At 38.3% G+C, this 27,805-nt stretch overlaps 1 protein-coding gene across 2 annotated transcripts in view; it reads right to left on the reverse strand.

Annotated features, from left to right (window-relative positions):
- The window catches only part of dnah2 (dynein, axonemal, heavy chain 2), a 172,710-nt gene extending 149,090 nt beyond the window's left edge, over nucleotides 1–23,620 (reverse strand). For both annotated transcript variants that reach the window (XM_077227513.1, XM_077227514.1), the window contains exons 1-9: nucleotides 23,498–23,620; nucleotides 21,089–21,270; nucleotides 19,617–19,699; nucleotides 17,231–17,401; nucleotides 15,877–16,105; nucleotides 13,589–13,699; nucleotides 11,461–11,699; nucleotides 9,287–9,478; nucleotides 3,226–3,383 (exon numbers count right to left, since the gene is read on the reverse strand). In XM_077227513.1, the coding sequence (XP_077083628.1) occupies nucleotides 3,226–3,383; nucleotides 9,287–9,478; nucleotides 11,461–11,699; nucleotides 13,589–13,699; nucleotides 15,877–16,105; nucleotides 17,231–17,401; nucleotides 19,617–19,699; nucleotides 21,089–21,236 (1,331 nt within the window). In that variant the 5' untranslated portion in view covers nucleotides 21,237–21,270; nucleotides 23,498–23,620. The remainder of the gene's footprint in view (nucleotides 1–3,225; nucleotides 3,384–9,286; nucleotides 9,479–11,460; nucleotides 11,700–13,588; nucleotides 13,700–15,876; nucleotides 16,106–17,230; nucleotides 17,402–19,616; nucleotides 19,700–21,088; nucleotides 21,271–23,497) is intronic.
- Nucleotides 23,621–27,805: the final 4,185 nt, after the last annotated feature.

Here is a 27,805-nt window from a genome sequence, read left to right on the forward strand (position 1 = left end):
TAGCCAGCTGAAAAAGTGCCAGGAGCTCTGCTCTTCGTTTTACCAGCTGAGACACTTTGGTTACTAGAATCTTATTTTAAAGAATATATCTGAATATAAAAATGCAGTAACCAGCAATGTTAACTTCTCCATTGTTGTTCTCAGTCATTGTACAAGGACGATGGTTGGTTGGTGTAGTATTTGTCCCGCCCCTACTCCACTTTGATTGGACGGCTGGGTAAAAAGTGACAGTGTTTTACCCAAAGTTTAACAGCTTTCAACTCTCAGCCTAAAATAAAAAGAGGGTGAACTTGTGAGATATTATTATGCTACATAGTGCATCAAAATGCAGTGTCATCCTATCACCTAAAAGAAAACATAATGTCCAAAATAAAGTTTTCTGCACCATTTACACTTGGTAGGGAACAGTTGTAAATTTCTTTCATGCCAACTATCAGTTTGAAAATATGAACATTTTCATGAATCTGAAAATATACATCAAAACGGCTTTAAGAACGGTTTACACAAAAATGAGTTCTGCTCGTGTTTCATGAATAAGGTCCATTGTACGGTGCAGGTGAAAAAGGTGGAACTGTGATTTGTGCTGTAATTTGGAGGATTCAGAGCAAAACAAACCCTTTTCTTCCAACACAACAAATGAAGCCAACAGTCATAAACAACCAGCAGGCCCACAACACCAAAAAATATAATACAATCCAAAAGACTGCAGGGTTTGAGTGAAAGTGAGAGACCTTAGTGTGTAACCCACTAAGAACATTGTGCTGTCTTTGGTTGACCGCACATTACTTTCCGTGAAAAACCTCTGGAGCCCCGCTGTTTTAAAAAGCCACAACTGAATGGCTGTATCCTGTAGAGAAGACTTGCTTATGAAATACATTTTTCTTCTACACAACAGAGCATCCCTCCCACTGAATCTGCCACATTCATCCTCAACAATACAGCATTTGCTACACTGTTAACATCTTTCAAAATCACAGCGCTATGAGTTGTGCCATAGTTTACGAAGCAGTCGCTGCATTCTGCTGCGAGATGATGAAACAGTATTGCAAAGTTTCACCACACCTAAAGTAGAAATGCCAGCCAAAACCTACGTGCAATAATAATAAAAAAAAAACTACGGGAGATGACTCTGAGAGGGCTCCTTTCAAATGGAGGCTGTCGTGTTCAGCCTCCATCATTTGGCGGTAAGTTGCCATCACTTTGAAGAAGAAACTCTGTCATCGCACCGTAAAATGCTGTTCTTTTTGGCAGGAGGGCTGCAATCACTGCATGGCTTTGGCACTCTCATTTAGCAGCAGTATCATTTCCACTGCGAAAACGAGAAAGAGAGAGAGAGAGAGAGAGAGAGCATGAGCGCAGGTACTGTGTGGGGAAGCTGAGATGTCTGGGTGGGTTAGGTTGAGTCACTGATGGAGGAAATGACAGGGAGAGGAATGGCTATAAAGCTGAAAGACAGAGAGCAGGGTGTGCACTGAATAATATAGGCTGAGAGTGTGCTCTGTATTAGCTGCTGTATAGAAAGGAAGACTATCTGTGTACAGTTGACTCAGACAGAAGAACACTTAGCTGAACATGAAACTGAATTTAGAGTGGACAACCAAAATACTGTAAGAACCAAGGTTTTAGTGAGAGCTGAGGTGTCAATGGTAGCATGAGTGCAGCAATGATATTGGTGGTAATTGCTTAACCGTGTATTGCTTAACAGCAGAAACCGTGGCAGCAATGTATAATCAGGGATAATAATGAAGAGAACTATATTAACAGTGCTAATGTAGCAACACATTAGCAGTCAAAGAATGTGTTGTATTAGAAGAGCTAGTAATACAGGAGAATTGCAGTAGCAGTGCAAACAGTGGCAGCAGTATTAGCATATTGGCTGTGTTAGTAGTGCTAGCCTTATTAGTTATAAGTAACCTAATATAAAGAAACACATTATGAGTGCAGAAGCATTAGCAGTAACTGTAATTGTTAAATTAGAAAAAGTGCTAAATTACTAGCATTAATCCATATCAGTCACATTTTTATAAAATAAATACAAATAAAAAGATTTTACACTACTGTTCAAAAGTTTGGGGTCAACAAGTTTGTTTTTTTAAAGAAAGAAATTAATACTTGTATTCTGCAAGGATGCGTTAAAATGATCTAAAAGTGACACTTTTACGCTGTCACAAAACATATAAAGTTTATTAATCCTGGCAGGGAAAGGAGTTTGCAGCTTGCCCACACAGACATTTAAAAAATCACAGTTGGCATATACAAACAATAATTTAAAGCAAATAAATCTAATTTAGGATAACCAGACCAACTGACTCCTCTGACCACTGACCAATCAACACTAGAAGAATTTAAAAATCGAATTGCTTGGGGTATAAAAGATAGTTTGGACCTGTTTTTCATGCATAAGGGAACACAGTGCCGTCGGCCAGATGGCATTAATTCAAAAGCATAAGATAAGGGATGACTCTTATTATTCACAATGATGTTAGCTATATAGAGCACTCTCTCTTTATATACTCTCTATACTTTTTAACTTAATTCCCAACAGTTTTCTTGTCATTGTTACTACTTTTCTTAGTGATTTCTTCTGAGCTAATATTTGTACTGCATTTTGATCAAATAAATGCACTCTTACAACAACATAAAAAAAACTTGGTGTCTGTAAGTTTCGAATGGTATACAGGGGCATAGCTACATAGTGACTTTTCTCCATTCAAACAACTGTGGCACTGGCACAAAGGCCACATACATATTCCAGCTGAACTAAGTTGTCACTTAAAAATTGTACAAAAATAACAAGCCCAAAGATGCCTATAATAAGTGGACACGGCAACACTGCAAGAGCCGATTGGCGAAGCAGCTTTATGAGCATAACAAAATAATAATGTAGCGGGTTTAGAGCAACAAAATTACCAAATATATTGTACATGGTTACACATGCTCACTCATAGTACTACTCAAGTATACACATATCCTGTTATAGTACACATGCAGCCAAAAAGATACGGCACTCCATATGGCACTGCTGACCGTAGAAAATCTCAGTTATGGCGTGTAAAGTGAATAGGTGCTGCTGTAACACAGTGCAATCCCAGTGCAGTTCTAAGTGTCGTGTTCCTGTGCTGTAGAGAACAGAGGAGAACTCAGATAGAGAGAGAGAGAGAGAGAGAGAGAGAGAGAGAGAGAGAGAGAGAGAGAGAGAGACAAGATGATTTAGGGCTACTGTACTTGTGGTGGAGCTGGGAGGTGTGTAAGTAGAGCTCTTTCCATGCCAGGCAGCACTGGATACAGTCATTCAGAATCTGCTTGCTGGAGATCACATAACCCTGAAAGATCCTGTCCAGAGAGATCTGCCGACAGCACAGACGGATGATCTCATTACTCATCTGCAACAACAAAAAAACACACACACATAGTATAGATACTGTATTTAAATTAAACACCCAGTGATCCATGTATGAATCTGTCTATGTGTCTGTGTATACTGCATGCCTCATAAGTGAGGATTTGCACATGAATGATTGTTGAGAGAACCATATTGACTGTACCAAAGCAAGCACAGACAGGTGTGTGCCGTAATGTGCTCTGCATTCAGGTGTAGATTAACCCTGAGTACAGACTTTTATACGAATCAGACAGGATTTACTCCTGTTAAAACCTTGGCTTTTATGCCCGGTGTCACTCAGACGTATGCGCCTTACAAAAACAGAGATCGTTGTATAGAAGCGGGCAAAGAAAAAAAGAATGAAGAGAAGGCAACAAAGAGGAGAGAGGAAGAGAGGAGAAGAAAGTGTAATTATGGTTGATGATGTATATAGTGGAGGATGTGAAACGACAGATTCCCATTCATTTTCAGTTTCTTTTAACAGAGGAACCCCATAGAGCACTGAAACGAACATGTGTGAGAGAGAGAGAGAGAGAGAGAGATAGAGAGAGAGAGAGAGTAGCTCTACGTGTGTACAGTACATCATTGGAAAAAGAATGTGTATATGTGGGGGAAAAAAGAGTTAGAGTGTGTGTGTGTTGTGTGTGTGTGTGTGTGTGTGTGTGTGTGTGTGTGTGTGTGTGTGTGTGTGTGTGTGTGTGTGTGTGTGTGTGTGTGTGTGTGTGTGCGCGCGCACACACCATGCTGCAGTAATGTGTACTACACCCTGATTACAGTGCCGGGCAAATTCCTGTTTTAATGAAGGAGGCACAAAACAAGAGGAAATTAAATTGATATGTAAATGACTCAAAATTCTCATTTAAGCAAAAGGTTAAGAGAGCCACAGAATTAAACAGCTTATGAGTTCATATTTTTTTTTTTCATTCCTCTCTTTACTGAAAGAAAAAAGAACCTTCTGTAATTTAAGACAACACATGTCCCAACGCCTGCGTCTCAAGAGATTTCTAAGGCCTTGCTCAATCAGAGACGTTTCTTCCATTTCTGTCACAGCGGCTCTTGAAAATCAGCAGAGAAGCGCATCTTAACTTTGGTGCAGGAAAAAAAAACCTCAATGGAGCTGAAAGTAGGGTTAGGTGGACGTAAGAGGTAAGAATAGATGACAAGCGTTGAGCTTTAAGAAACCCTGGCAGATGGTGTTTCAAAAAGACGGTGGGAAGCATATAGAGCTGTGAGTCTCATGTAGGAAATAACAATTAGCACATCAGTCTCAGACTGCCAGCATAATTATTACAAATGATTCTTTTGAAGGCCTTACATATTTGAACTCTTTCTTTACCTCTGTACTTTTCTCTTTTATATTAAACGTAACAGCACACGCAAGTCCAAAGTCCATGGCCCCTAGCGCTGGCTGATTGGAAAATGATATTAAATTCGATGTAGGCTCTACCAGCTCGGAGAAATAGGACGGGGGGGAAACAAACCAAAAACAAATAAAAGAAATGCTGAAGCCCTTAGGGAGAGACAAAGGAAGGCGGTCGTGACGCACACATACAAATACACGCACAAACACACACATCGTGACTCAAATGCCCTCTGATTGGAAATTATTAGCTGGAAACCTCTGACTGGAAACTGAATCAAGAAAGCAAGTTCTGCTCCACGTCTTTTCTCTCTACCGCCTTCTTTCTTTCTTTCCTTCCTCACTGCAAGCACAATAAAATGTTTCCCTGCTGAAATAATCAGGTTTCCCATGTTATTTTACATCTTGAAGGGGGAGAAACCCTCTAAAGTCTAAAAAAAGTGCAAATACCAGGGCCCATTTCACCTTCATTAAACACAGCACAGCTAACACGCTATTGCACGCAGCCAATGAAAACAGAGCACTGGGTGGACTTCACAGTCCATTTAGATGTATTTGTATATGGCCGTTGATAGAAATCATCGTTACACTCTGATTTTAGAACAGTTTCCTCAATTTCTTCTGAAATGTTTCATATCGAAATTTGGTCAGGGGTTGTTGATCCCCCATCAGTCCTATAGGAGCGTGGGCCAAATCTGTGAACCAGGTACAAGATCCAAGTCACTGAGTATTAATGGAGCTTAGCGGGTGATTTAAACTCACAGTACATTCATGGCATGGTGGAACAGCCGTGAGAAAAATGGCAACATTATTTCATAGAATAACAATAAAAACATAAAAATCTCCAGAGAGTGCCTATATCAGTCGCTGGAATCTTTCACTCAGGCAAATAGAAATTCAATTTCCCAGTAGAAAAAAAATGCATGTAAACTGATGAAGGCTTTTTTTTTTCCATTGCGGGAGAAGAGAACTTTCTTTCACTTCAAAAATCATTATGGCATAACTTAAGCCGTTTTCATAGCACAAGCACTGACCTAACACAATAGAACTTTCACATCAGATATTCTGTGTATTTGACAAGGTAAGAACAAAGTGCAGAGAGCTCACTTGACTGAACCGCAGGCATTTGGCCTGGGTAACACTGCATAAAAAATTACACTGTTGTGGCTGAACTGAAGTACATTTCTGACAGATTAAAAGAAAGGCTCTGGATATTTCTTTTTGGTTAGAGGGTGGCTATGGGATTAAATTCCCACCGAAAGTATTGCGGTCACAGATGTAAAAATAAGAACACATGTAAAAAATACATTGCGCAAACTGAAAAAAATTATGCAAAATGATGCAGGACACCGTTATATTGTACGTATGTCTGCAACTCGACCTGTCACCGCTATATACGTCTCCCTGGAAATCATTTTCCAGGTCATTCTAAACCTGTGTCTGTAACTTACTGTACTTTCTTCTTCAACTTCAACTTAGAAGATTTAACTGTTTTGTCTATACACTGATAGCCAAAACAATACTGAACCACACTGTCTTTTACTGCATAGACAAAAAAGAGAAAATGAAAGGTACACCAAGTAACTTTTGGCCCTTGGTTAGAAGAAAAAAAAACTGCATGCATTTTACAGAAGAACATTGTTATGGTTGTGCTTCAGCTCTGCGTGACTATGCAGATCAATATGATCATCTAACTTCTCATAAAACATTCACCACTAAGGCTTAACCAGTTTATATGGAAAAGATCTCAAGCTGACTAGCTGAAGATGTTACTATATTATGATTACCCATTAATGGCTATGGTACTGCGTTGAAAATAAATTCCAGCACAGTGCTACAACAACCATAATGAAAAAACCCTCCACAATAAATACTGCTTTACAGTGAACTCTGTTAGAGAGCTATATGGCTATTTATCTGTTTAATAAAATACCTTACTCACCTGTCGAGTGATAAAAACATCATCATCTCTGCGTCGCTTTTACAACATTTCAAATCCTTCAGTTCTCTCCATCTCTGAAAAACCAAGCTAATGTTGATTCTTGTTTTATTACGAGCTCTGTCGCGGTCTCTTTTTGCCAGCAGACTTTCCTCTGTTCTGCCTTTTTTATTTTTTTAACCAAGTGGTTCCCCGGAGGTTGGAGATTTAACTGCTCCATGTCAACCTTTCTCGCTAATTGTGACAACTAACCTCTGTCACTCACACACCATTATGGATATGACGAGAGTCAAGACACGCACGGACAAATGACGCATGTATGCAATTTCCCGCGAAAACCATCCCGACATGTCTAAAACATAAACACTAATAATAGTCTTACCATGGTAAATCAGGGTAAGACAAAATGTCATTGTTGGGTGAACTATCCCTTTAAGTTTGAACATAAGGGAAACAAAAGGGGAAAAAAAATATTGTCCAGACTTGAACTCATTAAACATGCAGGTCAAAGGTGCAAATCTGATCTCAGAGAATAAAAGTGGCCCTTTGGAAAACAACTGCTGATTTAATGCGGGCATTTCAGTGTGTGCGCACGGTCTCACCCCTCAGGAAACAATTAGACCAAATGTTTTTGTAGCAGTCCGATTTGCCTTGATGTGCTTTCAAAGAAAAGAATGAAAAAGATAAAAAAAGAAAAATGAAACGGACAAAAAAAAAAAGAGAGAAACAAAGTGGCAGTAGTACCATGTGATTCCTGCAGAGGAAGGGTCAGAGCGTAATTACAGAAGGTTAAACGGTTTCCCTGATGCTCTCAAGGAGCCCGGGATGGAAATGAAAAGCAAGTGAACCGATGCGAGCGGGTGAGGTAGAGACGCAAGGCCCCGCTCCTCTGATCTGAAGAACACGTGTTACATGTGCTACGCTACTGTGGCTGATGGCTTATCTATGTGGCGGAGCCAAAAGCAATCCGAACTTTGATGTGCAGGAAGCAGAGTAGGGGGGGGTGAGGGATCCAGACAGCAGGTACTAATATGACTGTATAGATCTGTGTGAGTGGATTGAGGGAAAACCTCTGAGCATGAGAGATTAGCTGATTCATACAAAATAATGCAAGAACTGAAGTGATTGATTTCCTAGAGACAAAGGGTTGTGCATAACAATAAAAAGGTGTAGTGGATCAGTCTTCATTTTCAGAGCATTGAAAAATCAATTGATTCATGTGATATTATAAAGAGATAACCTAACATATAAGTGAAGTGCGGTGTTTCCCAACCCTGTTCCTGGAGGCACATCAACAGTGCACATTTTGGATGTCTTCCTTATCTGACCCATATATTTCTTGTCTTGGAGTCTCTACTAACAAGCTGATGAGTTGAATCAGGTGTGTTTTATTAAGAAGAGTTAAAATATGTTTAGTGTTGGTTTGCCTCAAGGAACAGGATTGGGAAATACTGATATAATGTATTCCTGTTCTCAATCATTTCGCACAGGCGACTTGCATTTGTAGAATGTGCATACGATGTTATCATACTAAATAAAAGGTTTATATATTCCATAACAGGGTTTTTCCAGCATAGACAATTATGAGGCGGCCGCCTCCGTCAAATTTCGGGCCACCTCCGCCTCTCGACAAAACTCAAGTCAGGGAATCACATGATTAGATACCTCTTTTCCACAGACACGGTTCTGCTGCGAGTCCAACATTTTTCTAGCGTTTTTATAAAATAAGCTATCACAAGTAACTTAGCAGGCACGTAATTTACTACTGTTTTGCAATTTCATGGCTTATTAATTTACGTTGCATAGTAGTTTTTTTTTTGCGCTTTATTTACATTCAAGTGATATACAGGGCTTGTCAGATGTTACCAGCTCAGTAACATCTGACAGGACAGGAAAGTTAGTTTTTCTGAGGTGAGGAAACTTTATTTCGAAATAAGTTACGAAAATAACGTTAGAATAATGACACTGACATAGCCTGACAACATCTCATCTGACAGCAGATTCTGAATCAGGTACAAAGTGTTTTTTCTCAGGCACTGACTCAGAGTGATGGGGAGTCACGTTAGCCTCTGAACTGAAAATAAAATCAAATTATCTGATTATTAAAATACCTAAAAAAAAAAACATGATTGTAAAAAGTGTTTTTTTTCAGCCAGTTGAAGGCGCGGTACACTTTCATGTGTACACATGATCTGGATTTTTTTTTACCACCTAATTTTGAGCGTGAAAACGTTCCATAATGACGTGCGGAGTGCACCAGATTAATGCATTTATCTTTAAAATGTGCAAAATTTTCTCCCGGGGGGCATGCCCCCGGACCCCCCTAATATTACGATTTTACCACCTCCGCCTCATTTTGAGCCAGGAAAAACACTGCATAATATAATACAATATTTTAGCAATATCACATGAGTAATTGTGAGCTTTTAAACAACAGTTCAATTAGCAAGAAGATAATATCAGAGTAACGTTTTTGAAAATAATTCCATCTTTAAAAGTGATTCAAAACGAAGCCAAGGCGGAATTAACCACGGTGTATCTCTGAGCTAACACACAGTAGTAGTAGTGTTCCTGAATTAATCAGGTTCTTGGTAAAATGGTGTACCTTGGATAATAGAGCTGTGATCCTGTCACGGGTGTTGTAGTAGCTGGAGTTGACCCATATCACACGAATGAGGTTGAGGATGTGAGCGAGTTTGGGTACAATCTCACAAGGTTTAAGCTGAGCAAGCTCCTCACAAGGCTCTTTCAGTAAGGACAGGAATGAGACGTTTGACTGAGCCTGTAAAGTGCTCTCCTGGAGAACAAAACAAAAAACAATGTTACTTCAACAAACAGACAGACAGATAGACCGACAGGCACATAGACAGACAGACAGGGATGGATGGATGGATAGCTGGATGGATAGATTAGTTTATTCGGATCCCCATTAGCCACTACCTAGGCTACTCTTCCTGGGGCCCCAACAAGTAGAAATACAAAACTACATTAGGCACACTGACAAACAGATGTTAGATAAGGAGAGAGGACAGACAGACAGACGATAGAGTGAGAGAGATAGACAAAAGACAATAGATAAACAGTCAGACACCACTTAACACCACCAAAACCAAATCACATAATTTAGTTTTAATTTTACATTGCACCGATTTTACTCATCTAGGTCAGTTGTAATAACTACTTAAGGCTGGCCAACACTAAAAGATTTTTAAAAATCATATATTTAACAGTTTTGTTCCTATAGTGTGTGGAGTGCCGCGATGTGACAACAACAGCACAACATACACTAACAGACTCCATTCACAAACAACCAGAGTCCCGACTGTGAACACGGGAAATCTCGAGAAATCTCTTGCAGACAAATGTGACTTAAGAGTAAACAATCATGGCAGACGATGGGCAAGAAGAAATGGCGATAATAGAATTTGGACTGCTTTTTACAGAAAATGTGCGGGGCAAAAACGAAAAAGGTTTGGATGAACTAGTGTTTTGCTTTCGTCTTCCGGCAGCTCACTTTCTGATTTGGTATTGTTCCACGTGACAATCTACAGAGTGTGTGCACGTTTGTCCTCGGGGGTTCCTCCCACACAACAGGATTTCAGGTCGTAAATATTTAACATGTTGGATATTTATGATTTGCGATCGGTGTGGCCCCGACATTCTTCCGAGCAGATTCAATCACACCACAGGAAAATCTGTAGAACTATCAAGATAATCGGGACTTTACCTAAACTAGTTCTTAAGACACAATTCTAGTACTAATGCACTATTCTAGTACAATTAGTGTGTTAACACTGAAAATTCAAAAAAGAAAAAGTGCACTTTAAATACCCATATGATGCACTTAATTAGCCGAGAAAAACGAAGCGTAGAATGTTGGACACTTCATAGGGAGGGAGTTGTTGAATGACAAAATAACCTTATAAAGTTTTACACTACCCGGTTGAGTACATAGTGCACAAGTATATAGTGTATAAGTGTATAGTGCGTCAGTTGGGACACAACTAAAGTCTTAACTTAGTGGTTATGTTTATGCAACTGGCCCCTGAAGTCAATTTGGACAGTTAAGGTCAACTTCAGCGACATCTGAATAAGCTTAAAGGGTTTTACCCAAGTAAAGTGAGTGCCATCATTGACACACAACATTGGCTGTTATGGGACAGTGATCAGGCACACAGCTGACTCTACAACGTCACTATTACAAGCAGCCATGGGTGCCCCTGAAGGTCAAATAGAGCTGATGTTTAATTATTTCACACTGGTCACATTGATTTTTTTCAGAGGCTTTGGAGATTGTTTAAAATTAAGGATGGCAGTTGCTGCAGCCTTGCTGTTTTGCACAGAATGAAACTGGAGGCATGACAATCAGAAAAAGGGACATGTGTACTCCACACTGATGCAGGACCAGCTTCCTCTATCTAAACCCCAATCCTGAGTCATTATAAGAACAACCATAAACTGATCTAAAATCAGTGTTAAAGGGCAATGAGGGTGCGACACCAAGCGCTGCAGTAGAGCTGACAGACAGGCTCCGTCTCTCGCTGAAATGAGAAGCCGGGCCAACTCTTAATAGCGAAGAGTGAATGTGAGACGGCCTCATTTCCGAGGGGTGAGGAGAAGACGCTCAGAAGGCGCATATAAATCATCAACAGGCAGAGAATGTTCTTGTTCAGCCCATTACCCCTCGGCTCAATTCCTGCCATGAAGCCCTGCACAGTTTTTCACACACTCATGGACACACACACACACATACACAAGTAGGTAGGTACTGGGCTGTACCTGGATCTGCTTGGCTAGTTCACAGAAGGGTGGGATGTAGGTTGATGTGTAGAGCTGAAGAATGGCCTGTATATGACAGACTCCAGGTTTCTGCAGCTGCTTACTAATGCTGTCCAGATCAGCACAGCGGCTCTTCCAGAAAGAGATCTCCTCCAGCGGGCCTGAGGTGTCTCCCATGTCGCTCACGGATTGAGCGCTGAGCACTGCTTTTATCTGACGTGTCCAGTGGATCATCACCACTGCGGGGAGAGAGAGAGAGAGAGAGAGAGAGAGAGAGAAGAGAGAGAGTGAGAGAGAGAGAGAGAGAGACAGAGAGAGAGAGACAGAGAGAGAGAGAGAGAGAGTGAGTTTTGGTTTGTAAGGTGCTGCATTATATTGTATTTAAATGCCTATCATTTTCAAAGTTCTGCGCACCCCTTGCGTGATCTTTAATTACATAATTTGGCTAATTTTAATGCTTTTAGCTTCCAATAAGGGTGTATTATCCTCCGTTCTGTTCTGAATGCAACTGAATACTGAATTTCACTTTACGTCAAGTTCACCCTGGAGAGAATCACAACCCAGTGGTAAATCTACAGCTATTTGCCATTTTGGTTGTGACTAACTTACATTAACCAGCATTAAAAGACTGTTAACTACTGGCAAGATTTAGTAATGCTGAATCACATACAACACCCTAAAACAATGTTGCCCTATTAAGGTATAAATATGCCCAAAATCATCAATATTTCTGTGTTTTATGTGATGCAAAATATATGTAATATGCAAAATATGCTGCGTGTATGACATGTCTACATGTCTACGTGCAAATTAAAGAACAACACAGACGCAGCCGGATCGTTTCCACAATGACAAACGCCATCTACCAAGAGTAGCAAGCAAATTAGCGTCTGGTTTGTGACATGCTTTTTTTAGATTGTCACCTATTTTACCTATTGTATTCAGCATACACGCTTTGTTTATTTAAACTTCTTAATTATTGCTCAGATAATGGAAATGAGAATTTGAACAAATAAACCATTATTCTAAAACCATTTCATGACTTGTGTAGCTCAAAAATCTTATGTCAAATCAACATGATTAATGTATTCTCAGGTCTTTCCCATAGTGATGGATGACTATTGGAATTTAGCCTGTGTGTCACTTTATATTTAGAGCCCAGTAAAACAGGAAGTCATGACTATCACTTAACTGCTTCTCTTTACTAAGGATGTTTTATGAACATAAAAACATACCATATGAATAAGAATATACTAGTAACTAATTTTTACTCATTAGAATTTAGAAAACCAATCATTTTGGCGCACATATTTTCTAGAAACCATATTTATTTAATTTATTCCACTTTTATATTTTGTGTTAATTCACTTCAATAATGGTTAGATTTTTGTGAATATTTTGAATGAAAGACTAAGAAGAGAAATGGCAGTCAGTTTGCTCACAGTCCACTGTAAACTGTAATGAGATTTTTATAATATCACTGTTTTACTGTTTACCTTGGTGAACATAATAGACTTTCAAAAACATAAAAAAAATCTTACCGACAACAAACGGCATATAACAAGCACTGATGACTCATGCAAGAATGTGAATTTGTGTGAACGGAACTGGTGTTAAATTGAACGTGTATTAAGAAAGGGACTTTAACACAGTGGAGAAATGTAAAATAAAAGCACTTGGGAGGACAAACAGTCTCTGCTCTGCCGCCTGCTGTAAAAGACCCTGAGTGGGGTATCCGTCATGCTGTGTCCTGCAGTTTTCTTCCAAAGTTAACTTCTAAAATACCTTTTCCTCCAACACCACCGACTGCCCACAGAATGTCCTTTTAACCCTGGACCCCTTCAGGACCACCAAATTTAATAAAGACTCCTTTAACTCTCTTAGAGCAGCATGGCAGTGTTGAATTGAATTAGCCCTTTATTTTTGCCCTTCAGCAGTGGTTACTGTGTAAATCACACTCACAGGCTCCAGCCACGGACTGTCACGGTAGATATAATTTCCTGCGTCTTATGTACTATTCACACTGTTCATTCCTCACAGTCCACTCTATCAGAAATTATTCAAGCCCTCACACCCCCATTTTCACACACACAAGCACCCATGCATACACACACGGACGCTTTCTTACTCTCCAGCCTTTGCACCAGACTCCTGTTCACGATGGCCTCCTCTGGGCGGTGCTGCAGAGCCTCCAGAGGGACGTAGAGCACTGTGCTGCCTAGATGTTTAAATCTGCTGTCTGTGGAGAAGAACAATAGCTGGACATCAGTAATCTGATCAGTCAAAGTCATCCATACTGGCAACACTATGTACAGCACAGCTCATCATCACATCCATCATGTCACTCCTCATTTCTTACTGCTGTAGACAGCAAATCCGGCCCACGTTACAGTGCTCTGCATGCTGGTGAAGTGAATCAACACAAGAGCATATAATAGAAACATGATAAAAGTTTACTGCTAAGCTTTTATGGCTGTGTGGCACATGTCAGCAGTCACAGTTTTTTACCACTGCTGTAGCTTTCTACAGTATCTGCGGCTCCTTCCATGCCGGACATCAAAACGGTGCTCGCTGCAACCCATTTAAACAGCAGATAAAAAGATAATAGTGGTCTGTCACAAGAAATTGCTGGAAGAAGAAAAAGTCTGATGGAGGGTGACAGAAGAAAGAGAGTGAGATGCAAAAAGTGCAAAGCTTATTGAGAAATGAAAAGAATAAAAGGAACAAGGCCAGTGTGTGCAAGTTAGACGAGCTGCTTCGTTCTGTGACGGCAGAAATGAGACATAGAAATAAAGAGAGTGTAGGAACACAATGACAGCATTCGATTGGCCTTTACAGGGAGAACAAAGACAAGCAAACGGGATACACCAGAAGGAAAATAATGAGACATCAAAAAAAGAAAAAAAAGGCAAGTGAATGAGTCAGCTGGCTGGGAGGCGAACACTGTGTGCGTGTGTATTTGTGTGTCTAATCCTACAGAGTGTAAGGCGTCTTTTTGTTAGTGTAGGAGGGGGTATACAGTGTCTATATTTATTCAGCACAAATTTTAGCACAAATTCTTCAGCTTTGGTGAATAAGAGAGATGAATTGCCAAGGCTTTAGCTCATAGAGTAAGAATGAACAAAGCTTGGGACGTTATTTTTGGAAAAAGCATGGCTAACATCAATATATCTGTGGCGTTTACTCAATCCTTTCATTTCAAATCTGAATTCTCTCTAAAATATACCACTTAACCAGCTGAATATATCACTGAAGAGCACTTTGTGACCTCACTGTTATTTGTTAGCTTAATGCAAAGTTGCCTTTGGATCCGTATATACATCTGTATATACATCTCCATTGACTTTGAAATGTATTTCTTGGCCTTGGCCAAACGCCTTGAACAAGATCTACTGAACGATGTGCTAAAAGAAGAGAACCAAAAGGCAATTGTTAAAACTGCCGAACGTCTTTCTGATTACCCAGGAGCACTGCGGCAGTGCCTTTCCTCGTGTAAAAAGAGCCTGTGATTGGTCGCTGTGTTATTTCTGTTTAGTCAAACTTGTGCTGCTCTGGGTGATGTGGGTGTGCTGATTGGACTGATGAGAATAATAATTGAACCATCACGGTGCTCCACTGTGCCAGGTGATTACCTCTGAATGGCTGACGGTGGGGGGAGCTCAGTCATTGTGCAAAAAAAACCCCAGAAAAGCACTGATTCTGAATCAGCTATGCCTGTTAAGCTGATGGAGAGTAAATCACAATACAAAATAGGAATCTGATCTCAGGTCAGTAGTGCTTAGGCTCAACCTAATGTGAAAGAAACAAATATGAAAGAAGCCGTCGGCTGCAATATGGATGAGAGGAAGGATCAATAACCTGTGATATGTAATATGTGAATAGAAAATGGTAGTCAATGAACTTCAATGAGCGTACAGGTATGTAAATAACGAAGCACCTGGGCTGCCCTCTGCAACAGGTTTTCAATGCAAAAGAAAAGTTCTGAGCAAAATGTGTTTTTGAAAGAGTTTGAGATGTTAATCAAAGACTTTATGTGAATAGTTGTAAATAAAGCTTATCGGAATATGTTTTATAGGAAAATTCTTATTTCAGTCTTTCTACTTAAACATTACACATTTAATTCAATGTCATTCCTCTGAAAGTATATGTGAAACTGATAAGGAATTTCTGAGTGAAAATAGTTTCAAAGTAAATCCTATAGCAAATTTTTTATTCAGCAAAGACGATTTTAAAACAGCCTTGGCACCCTCATGGCCCCCCTTTCAAGTGTTATTCATGCATTTCAATACAGTTATTTAATGCTGTGCAAACTGTAAGGTGATGGCAAATAACATGCAAGCGTATACAGGAGGTTACTGGTATGCTACCGTCTTTGGAGCGCCCACACTAAATGGTGCTGTGACTATCTGTCATTACCTGTAAGTTTAGTAATGAAGCGGTGCAATTTTACAGAGTAGTTGTTCTTGGCGGTCTCTGGCCAGGCAGTGCTAAGGGTGACCTGAGGTGTGTGAATGCCATTCATCAGCCTGAGGAGACCCTCTATAGCACCCCCCCTCACAGAACCAAACTGCACCGAGCTCCTAAAACTCTCCTCAGTGATTATACTGTCCTCCGCCCGGATCAAGAAGGACATCTGCTCCACCACCTGAGGGGAGTGAGTGAGAGAGAGAGAGAGAGAGAGAGAGAGAGAGAGAGAGAGAGAGAGAGAGAGAGAGAGAGAGAGAGAGAGAGAGAGAGAGAGAGAGAGAGAGAGAGAGAGAGAGAGAGAGAGAGAGAGAGAGAGAGAAAGAGATGTAAGATGGATAAGTGGGAAAGAGAAAATGTTGGAAATTCATGTTGTTGAGTGCTAATGGATCACCAGAGGTCATCAAACACTGTTAAACAATGAGATCTTTGGTATTCTGGCAAGTCACCAGATGCATTGGAAATGAACAACGCATGAACAACACATTTATTTTGAAAGCTCTGCATGTCCCTTCATTAAAGTTGCAACCAACAAAAGTTACGGTGGTCGACAGGAAAATATGTCATCGTCTGAGACAGCAGAGAGTAGCCAGTTCAGCAATGAGGTTTCTTTACAAGGATAAATTAAGAAATTATGTTTACTTAATTATTCAGTAAAACTATATGTTATTGCGAATATTATTGTTACTCGTTCATCATTGTGTCAAGTGTTTTATTCGCTGAACTAAGCTTGCTTCCTTGCACGAAGAGCAACATAGTAACGAAACGCGTTTGTCCGTTTAGGGCTACTGTAGAAACATGTCGGCACTTTCATAGTGAGGGGATCCACGGTGTATGTAGACAGAAACCGCTCATTCTAAGGTAAAACAAATATAACGGTTCATTAAGTAAGGTCTTTATACACCTCTGAAAACGTCTTTTTCAAGGTAGTGACGAAAGTCACTAGTTTGTTCGCTGTCAGCTAAGGTAGAAACATGACGACACAATATGTCGACCTCCATAGAAGGGGGTGCCCGCGGTTATGGAGATATAAATGTCTCATTCTAAGGTAATAAAAACATAACGGTTCATTATGAAAGGTCTTTATACACCACTGAAAACATAGCTATGGATCTTTTATTGCATTTCTGTCAATAGATCCTCAGAAATATTACACAAAGCACCTTTAAATTTAAACTCAAAATATTATTCTAAAAAACTAGCACGTTCAAACCCTGAATAATCTTCAGTCTTTATGAGATTGTGACACAAAAGGCTCTGATTGGGGACGTTTAATGTCATTTCTTGAAATAGAGCTGCAGCATACCTGAGCCGGCATGGCATAGTCCACGCGTAGGCCGGTGAAAGGGTCATGGTAGACAATGAGAAGCCTGACAGAAGTGTCTGAGATGAATTTATCCAAGGCTTGCTCACTTTCCTCTGTCCATGACTCCTTTGATATTCCACTCAATGCTAAATGCTGTTTAAATGCATCTCTCTGTAAGAAAAAAAAAATATTAGAGAATTATAGCAAAAAATTATTTTTATTTCGAGACAAAATGTTGTAAAAATGTACACAATACACAACCATTCAAAAGTTTAGGGTTAGTATGATTTTTTATGTTTTTGAAATAACTCTCTTATGCTCACCAAGGATGCATTTATTTGATCAAAAAATACAGTAAAACCAGTAATCTTGTGGAATATTATTACAATTTAAAATATGTATAAAATATAATGTTTTCTATTTTAAAGGTGCAGTGTGTGATTTTTAGCGGCATTGAGTGGTGAGGTTGCGAATTGCAACCAACAGAAGTTACGGTGGTCGACAGGAAAATATGTCATCGTCTGAGACAGCAGAGAGTAGCCAGTTCAGCAATGAGGTTTCTTTACAAAGATAAATTAAGAAATTAGGTTTACTTAATTATTCAGTAAAACGATATGTTATTGCGAATATTATTGCTAATTGTTCATAATTGTGTCAGTGTTTTATTCGCTGACTTAAGCTAGCTTCTTTGCACAAAGAACAACATAATGTAGAAGAAACATGTCGGCACATTTGTAAGGGGACCCGCGGTATATGTAGACAGAAATGCTCATTCTAGGTAATAAAACCATAACGGTTCATTAAGTAAGGTCTTTATACACCACTGAAAACATAGTTATGTATATGATATTGCATTTCTGTCAACAGATCCTCCTAAATATTACACAATGCACCTTTAAATATGTTAAATAATATACTTTATGTATTTAATCTCACTTTATTAAACAATGTCTGTTTGTTTAGACCTAAACAATGACTTTTGTTTAAAAAACAAGAAAGCAAGCCAGAGAAAGTCATGCAAAAGCGCATTATTTTCCATAAACAGCAACAAAATTATTTACTTTTTTAAGAGTAACTTAATATGCATCACTTTTAAAAGTACCTTTCCCCAACACTTTTTGTAATATTATAAATACGCAAAATATGAGATGAGGATGTGAGCTGATTACAGTTAGACCACAGACTGGCCAAACTGGATGAAACATGAAATGGCTTAACATTAAATTGAATCAACATGCTAAATTTTCTATATATCTTCCTAATCATTTGCAAAAAACATGCATTTATTGCTCTAATGAGCTCATTGTTTTTGCCTTATCTGCCTTTAAATTAATATATTGTTAGCTAACTGTGTGATTTGTATATGTACATTTCTGAAACACATAACTTGGACACAGTCCCCTCTGATAACAGATCACTCTAAATTGTAATGTAGAGACATGCATTTTCTATAAAGCTGGTTTGAAACGATATATATTGTGTAAAGCGCTACACAAATAAATGTGAATTGAATTGAATTATATGATGCGAGAGTATTTTGCATGTCAAATTGTATGAAAAACTCCTATCATCCTATCAGAAGTCGCGTGACACGACGCAACACACTAATAATTAAGAATATCCCTATGCTAAAAGCATCACATAACTACCATAAACATATTGATATTTGTCTAAAGGGCTAATGTCAGTGAATGTGCATTACTATAACAAATGTCATTACAACCTGCTTTTTCTACAGGGTCTCCCAGCAGGGGCGGACACACTCAGCCACTGCATGTAAATGCCATTGCCTTTTTCCAGCCAGAGGGCTGTAATTAATTCTATTAACCTCATTGATGAAAGGACAGAGATGCTATAAGTTCGCTGGCTTGCTCTGCCCACTCGCCCCTCACTTTCTCAGTCATCTCCTCCTCCCATGCTATTTGCATCAGCCATCATTTGTGACCAGGGGTTATCTATCTTTTAAGCCAAAGACCTCGTCATGCGTATGCATGAGCCTGTAACGGAAATTACTGTTCAACAATATGCTTCTCTTCTTCCTCTATTTTAAAGACCATTGGGTGGAATTTAACAGTGTTTCTTGCACTAGCTTGCTGCCATCATCCAGATTTGTGTGATCGATGATGAGGTCTTGTACGTGAACGCGGTCCAAACAAGACCTTTAAGCCCACGGAGCATGTGGAGAGCGGATGAAATATTCACTCATATCATTAGAAGAACTCAATAACGCAGATATGAAAGCACTGATTAGTAAACCAGGACCGCAGGCGCGAGGGGAAAATTATAAATTGCAGAATATAATCAGATAAGAATCCCAATCATTGTGAGGTGATTTATCAGTGTCTGTGCCTAAAGGCTTGTAATTTAGCATGTATGAGTGAATTACCAGCCGTTTCGTGTAGGAATCTACTACTTCTGCTGAAACATCCACCTCTGAGACAGGCTTCTCTTTCTCAAGCTCAAGCTCAACTAAAAAAAAAAAAAAAAAAAACATACATAAACACATCATGCGAAAAATAATTCAAACAACTGTCTAATTTCAGATTTGAAAACATTTTGCAACAGAATTCAGGTTTAGATGACCTTTACAGTTTTGTGGAAAGAGCAGAATAATAAAACGATGGTTCATCTGCAATAACTTTGTTTTTATGTGGGGCCCAAAAACACAACAGACCAAAAAAGCGAATAAGTAAAACATATCAAGCACAAAGTTTTAGAATGCCAAAATGTGAATTAGAGCTGCACGATTCGAGTTAAATTGAGAATAACCATTTTTTTGAAACACGACTCCTCCCACGATTCTGAATAGACAAAAAAAAAAAAAAATTATTTACTAGAGGTTCAGAGTCTCGGACAAAATGTAAATTGCTGCATAGCCTACTAATTAAATTTTTTTAAAATAATTTGAATTAATAATATTTTTTAAATCGGTTTGAATGAATGATTCAAAGACTCACTCATCAAGACCTCACTTGTTTCATTACTGAATGAATCAGTGTTTTTGAACAAATCACTTGAATGAGTGATTCAATACGTGTGTGCGACCTGAAGCGGCGCTACACACACCTAATGACAAACACATTTTTTAACAGTCACATGTCGCAACGTACTGGTGTAATAGATACAATCTTTATTTGAAGCGTCAATTTACTTTTTAAAAGGTAATTTACTCTATTTTGATCACTACTGTACACATCAGTGTTTATATCCAGACTATAAACTTTTATCCCAGTACTTCTGTGAAAAGTATTATTGTAACACCGACATAATGATACAGATTTGAGTGTTCGCAGTGATTGTACTTGTCAAAGGTTTATTAGACACAGCCGAATCGTTGTCCCTTAGGAATAAGATCACGTGGATGTTTGAATCGCGATTGTGATCTTTTAACGATTAATCATGCAGCTCTAATGTGAGTACAATAAGAAGTGTGAAAATAAGCACAATGGTCTTAGATGCAGAGGTCCTAGATTTAGGTTGTGGTAGAACTAATCCATTTGCAGCTCCTTTCCTACTGAAACCACCTTGCACTACTTTATGGCTTTACAAAAAAATAAAAGTAGTGTCGGAGTGAAAATGTGAAAATGGGGTTGTATTAACTGCAGATTGTGTGTGTGCTCACAACAGAGTCTAATTCATAAAAGAACTAAAATAAGTATGAGTGCATTAGAGGTAGCGTTGAGTGGCATTAAAGGAGTTTCTGTCACAGCTTTCTGCATCACTATACCATTATGCTGATATTTTTGGCACCATTGCAAAAACATAATGATGCTAAATTCAATGCATTTTTCAGCACGTTGTAAATAACAGACAGATCAGAGAGCTGCTTGTATAACGGCGATTGTTTCTTTTTCATACCTGCAACCTCTGGCACTTCTAAAGGGACGTCACTGGGGACCGGTGTGGAGGATATGCGCTTGCTCTTGGAGTGACCTTTCCTTGAGACAGACTGCTTGGACATGCTGGAAGATGAACGGGCAGGATCGGGGCTCCCTGGGTCAGCCATCCTGAGAGACTGATACCTCTGTGTGCTCGTTTACCTTTCAGTAAGAGTAAGGCAGAGATAGAGTCATACAATAACCACAAACTCTATTTTCAGAGGTGTTTGCTAAAATAAGCATCACAATTTGATCAAGTCCCTAACTTTAAAGGCACAGTACATTTCGCTACTAGAGGTCACTTCTTCAAAACAACAACAAATGCGTAGCTTGATGAGGTCGTGAATGAGCGTGGAATCATGGGAGTTGTCGTCTTGACCTCCACACAGCCGATGGAAAGCAATCCGACGGGACTCAGAAAACATGTTCATGGTTGAGCTAATGTATTAAAGTTTTATTAACATTATTGTGGTATGAAGCAGGGCGGGGCCACTGCACACTGCAGTGAACTAGATCGGTATTTGAATATAATATTTTAAAAAAGCTGGATATGTGTTGCTAGACGGCATGCAATTAATTTTAAAGTACATTGTCTGGCAGAGAAAATGCTGTATTACTTTTACTACAAACATGTTACTCGCGGTAAATCAAGAAAACAAAACATTCAATCAATAAGGCTAACCGTTTTGAGCTATATAACGATTCGTTTTCTGTCGATAAAGGTAGCCAAACAGTTGCTCACCTGTCTAATAAAAGGCATAATATATTAAGGTGTCTTTGGTGTTTCCATGCTTTCTACGGAAGTAAATCCGTAAATCGAGGGTAACGCGGATATGACGTTGATACGGGCCGTTACCCTGGTTAAAATAGCTGATTTCTCTGGATTTAAACATTGTTGGAAACATTTTGGATAATGTACTGCAAGTACACAAGTCAACAAAATATATAATTTTTTATAGATTTTGTTGATATTTTAACCCCAAAATCGTACATATTGTGCCTTTATATGTTAAACTTAGGCACATAACTCGAGCCATATACTATTTTTGTGCTATGAATGTGAATTATACGTCAAATAAAAAGGGTAAAGTTCAAGGGAAAGTGAAAACAATGAAGCTGAGGATATCAAAAACATAATTATATATTGGGTTCTATATGATTTTAGTGTTTTTGATAGAATCTCTAATGCCCAACATCAAATGAATTTGGAATAACCAATATTTTAAAATGTAATTTATTCCTGTGATGGCACCGCTGAAATTTCAGCACCATTACTCCAGTCTTCAGTCTCACATGATCCTTCACAAAACGTAATATGCTTATCATCACATTACAAAACCTTACCAATATAAATGTGCACACATAGACTTCACAGCAGGGAAGCTTCAATTACAAAATGTGCTCAACATCCTAATGATGCTGTCTAGAGCTCTGTGATTTCTCCAAGCCATTCTTGGTCCAAGTAAATAAAAGCATGAACAGAGGCAGAAAAAAAAAAAAAACATTTTGAACATCAGAGAAGAACCTTTTAGCACGGACTTTCTCTGAGTTTCCCAGCATCGCAGTATTGCCTTCTCTCATAGTCTCTTCTTAGACAGAAGATATGGATAAATCTGCCTAAGTCAGGAAGCGAGAGCAAAAAATATCTAGCTCATAAACTATTTATCTTTTCCAAGCTGATGTCTCTCCCTCCATTTCCACATTTAGTTGTCAACACCAGCAGGCCCTCCTTCTTTATTGAAGCTTTGATTCAGCTCCCAACTTGTCAGTTTTGTTGAGTGCTGTATGAAATAAAGCAGACAGTTTTGGAGGCAATACAAGAAGGATGAAAATGAAAAGGTAAGACAGGGAGTCTGCGAGTAATGGAAATCGTTTAAAACTGCAGATCCCGTCAGATCAGATGAAATTTGGAAGGTAGCAGGTTTGATCAGTTAAAATAAGTCTGTGAGACACTGCATCAGATGAAATGACAAAGCCAAGTTTGTGACTGATTAGAGGACTTCGGGAATCTATCTCTCTGTGGAACTAAACCATATGATTTTAAAGATCTAACGTTAACTGTAATCTAAAAGCCTGGAGAAAGGCCTGTAAGATTATATATATATATATCACTCTTCGTTGTTTATTTACTGACTGGTGTTCAGTGATAGGGTTATTCACAAATCAGCTGTTAAATGTCTTGTGTTGTGTAAAGCACTCTAGTTCTCCTGTAAAATATTCAGAGAAGTCGCCAAATATTAAAATACGTACATAACGTTAGGCCTCAAAAAAGTACAATAAGGCATGTTTGTGCTAAAGGCAGATAGCAACCGTTTGTTTTGAAAATAACCGTCTTAATTTTTAAAGTCTCAGTTCAGTTTATAATAAGCAAGCAACATATCACTCTTACCTCTGAGATATTGCCTAAGACAACGTCTTCCAACTATATAAATGACTAAAAGAGCGTAAAGTCGAAGTTTTCAAACTGTTTTATACACCATTCATACGCCGCTGCGCGTGGGGACACAGTGGACGCGTCTCCATGGAAACGGCGCATGACGCAGGATTTCTGTGCACTACACGGATATTACGTAGGTGTCTTTGAGTGAATGCACAAAAAACAACTGTAAATAAATAAATAATAAACACTGTAATGCTTGAATTTTTGGGAATAAAAAATAAGAATGGCAAGCCATTGTATCATTTGATCCTTAAAATCCTAGTACTTATTCATTAGATACTATCAATCATATATTATAGCTACTAGTGCCTATTAAATAGATAGGCCTACTAATACTTCTTTTTTTAGATACTAGTAGCCTACTTATTATTAAATACTAATAGGCCTACATATTTATTGGAAATCAGCATTTTGTACATATTTCAATAGCGACTAGTAACTATTCTATTGTTAGTAACCCATTTAAAATGTTTTGGCTTCAATGGGGATCTGTCATTCAGATATCAACTATTCAGTTTTGACTATGTATTCCAATTGTGACTGGTATATATTTTTAATATTCTAGTAGTTATTCGTTAGGTACTAAATTATTAGTAGTATTATTATTATTAGATACATGTATTACTTGTAACAATTACATATATAATAACATATTAGTATTTAATCATAAACTCTCAGAAAAAAAGGTACAAAAGCTGTCACTGGGACAGTACCCTTCAAAAGGTTTCTAATATTTACAATTTAGGTGCTAATATGTACACTTTTGGTACCAATTGAGGGACTAATATGCACTCTTTAGGTACAAAGGTGTACCTTTTGAAAAGGTACAGCCACAGTGACAGCTTTTGTACCCTTTTTTTTGAGAGAGTGTAGACAAATTCTTATTCATGAGATACTCATACCTATTAAATATAGTACTTATTCATTAGAATTTAGGCCTATTGATTAGCTTCTAGTATTAATTTATTAGATACTAGTATTCATTCCAAATGTTACTAGTAAGATTTTGAATTGCTCTCTACGGTGGCCATGCTGACTATAGTCCTAACATAAGACGAGTAAAAACCCAGCTGTGACTAGTAAGAGAAGAATTGTTACTAACAATTACAAAACATAGTGTCTAATAAATAAGTGCTAGTGTCTAATAAATAGGTAGCCAACTATGAAAAGTAATGGTATTTATTTAATAAATAAGTACTAGTATTTAATGAATACTTACTAATGTTTAAAAAGACTTTGAATAATTAGTCTAAAATTAATAGACAATATGTGTTAAATAAAAACCTACTGGAACGGGATTATGCTTATATGTATATTATGTTTGCTCGTAATACTCCAATGGCACACATGGCCTTGTCTCAAGAGAGAAATGATTATCTTCTTTCTGGAGCGCCGACACACTGTTGACTTACTGAATGCAAAACAGCTCAAGGATGCATTAAACCACTGGAACATATGGGTGAGAAAAGACATGCTCATCGAAGCTACTGTTTACATAGAGAAAGATAAAAGGGCCTTTTTAAGGTCTATTTAATAAAACTCAGCATACGCTTTGAACTCATCAATGGTTGAATGCAGTGACATGAATAAACCCCACGACAGCCTTGGTGGATTTATCAAAGTTCAAGCACTGCCCCACAAATCTTTTAAAACCCATATTTGTTAACATTTATTTGTCATTTTTATCACTTCTCTTACCACTCTTAAAATGGCTCTGAGTGCAAATGGATAAGCTGTAGGATTTGTACAAGGGTCACTCCTGGGATTCGGTAATATTTCAACTTGGATTTTAAAAATGAATTCAAATAAATGATGATTAAATTACTAAATACCCCACATCATTAGGCACATATCAGACCTCTAACAAATCATATTTTCCCACTTCTAGCTTTAAATACCTTTTTTTTATTTTCACTTTTTTTAAGGGTTTCCATTTGACTAAATGGAATTGGTTTAAAAGGGATTTTAAGCAAACTTTGTTATAAAACAAACATACTGCTCATGTGGCCCTCATAACAATTCAATAACTACAAATCTAACATTTGTGATCATTTTCATGGGACTGAAGTTAAAAATAGACAAATTGTGTCTGTGGTCTCTTTGTTTTGTAGATGTTTAACTGAATCCACCATTTTTTTGTTAGTCTTTAATATGTCAGGTGGTAATCAGCATGAAATGCCTTCATTTTTAATCTTCATCTCCATTTCGTCTTCCCTATTTTTTCCCCAAAATATAAATGCGACATGGTTGAGAATAGTGTGACGGTGTTGAAGACAGGTTTGAAGGGAGACAATTTTATCTTTTTAATTTAGTCTCTCTGTCATATTGTGCCCTCTGGAGAAACACAACACAGTGTTTCTGCTGCTGATGTGGCTGCCATTTCTTGCTTGTCAGTGTTTAAGTGGACACATTAACATCAAATATTCTATTTAAAACAAAATAACGAGTTGTCATGATTTTGGTGAGTATACATTTACTGAAACAATGACTATTTTATATTTTATTTTAATTAAAATTATTCTTAAATGAAGTGAAAAACTCAACCCTGGCACAAGTTTGCAACCATCAATGAGAAATACACACATGTGTGACAGGGTTGAGGTTTTTTGCTCCAAATGGCCTCATGTAGTGTATGAGAGTAGACCATATCTGGCAGCAATGATGAAATAAGTACATTGCATATACTTATGGGTTAAAATTATTATTATTTTTTTTACATAATTTTATGTGATGGGGTTAAGCTTGACAGTATCCTCATAATACGACTCAAAAATCGGAATAAAAAGTATGAAACTACTCACCTTCTTCTGCACCACTGTTGAGAGACCTGAATGATGTCATTTCTGGTAAATTATGTCACATATGGGTGGAGTCTACATTAATATAGGCAGAGAATGGTTGGCGTGATGGTGTTGAGTTCATAACTTTATAGTCTATTTTTTGTTTTAAATAAAATAGCTTTCATTTTTTAGAAAAGAAAGTAACACAAATTAATACTTACAATATTACAAAATGATAGACCCTGTGCACATTTTGTTAAATATTTTCTAAATACAAATTCAACCATTATTTATAATCATTATAAAATGGACATACCAACATATTGCAAAAAGCTTGAAACATTTCATTTTGGTGAACCACCACTTTAAAAAGTGTAAGTGACTGAAATATAACCGAATCCCAGGAATGACCCACAAGGCATCTGACCCTGGGGATCCGTGAACATTCACTCTCTGTAAGTACAGCAGCTCAGATGGCACACAAATTCCCCGGTGCCATTTTCATTTCCCTTTTTTCTGCATCAAAATGGTGTGGAGCAGGACTTTGACAAAAGGCAGCAATGGGAGTTGAAGTTCATGGCTCAGGTCTATAATCTTTTATTTAAAAATGGGAGATTAAACATTAAACCCTCTAAACCCGTTGGATGAAGAGGGTGCACTTTCAGTCTCTGATAACGTCACTCACACTCAGTCCACCTCCACCCATAATGCATTTCACATTTTGATTATAGACACAGACACACACACATAGACATACACTCCCTGCATTTCTCTTTCACACCTCTACTGAGAAATGTGGCTTGACAGAGCCCCTCTGAAAATCTAAGTGCAAGTTAAACTAAATGTCCCTATCGGGACCTAAAATGCTTCCTGTAATGCTTTGCATTGCTCTCCAGATTGTCTTTTGCGGTATATTAAATTGAGCTAATGCACCTTTTGCGCGCACACACACACACACACACACACACACACACACACACACACACACACACACACACACACACACACACACACACACACACACACACACATACACACACACACACACACACACACACACACACACACAAAATAAATAAATGAATAAATAAATAAATAAATAAATAAAGCAAAAAAATCCTCTTGGGAGAAATTTATGCTTGAAATAATAAATGGGAGATAAAGGAGGTTTTGAATATGACTTTAAAAGCAACAGTTCTTATACCCCTTTTCCACCAAAGCGTTTTGAGAGCCGGTTCGGAGCCGGTGCCTGCGCGCGAACCAGTTCTTTGTGTTTCGACAGCCAAAGAACCGGTTCTCGGCCAGGAAAACTGGTTCCAAAGCGGCACCAACTCTTTGCTGGACTAGAACCAGAGAACCGTTCTTTTACCACGTCATGCTTACGTCGGGGGCTGGGGGCGGGTTTAGATGTGTCCTAAACATCTTTTCTGACCGCAAAGCCAGGAGAAACATTTGCAGAAACACGTTGTAGTCCGGC

The sequence above is a fragment of the Siphateles boraxobius genome, unplaced genomic scaffold (genome assembly GCF_051911475.1).
Source record: "Siphateles boraxobius isolate OS27281-9 unplaced genomic scaffold, OSU_SipBor_1 130, whole genome shotgun sequence".
Classification (NCBI taxonomy): Eukaryota; Metazoa; Chordata; class Actinopteri; order Cypriniformes; family Leuciscidae; genus Siphateles; species Siphateles boraxobius.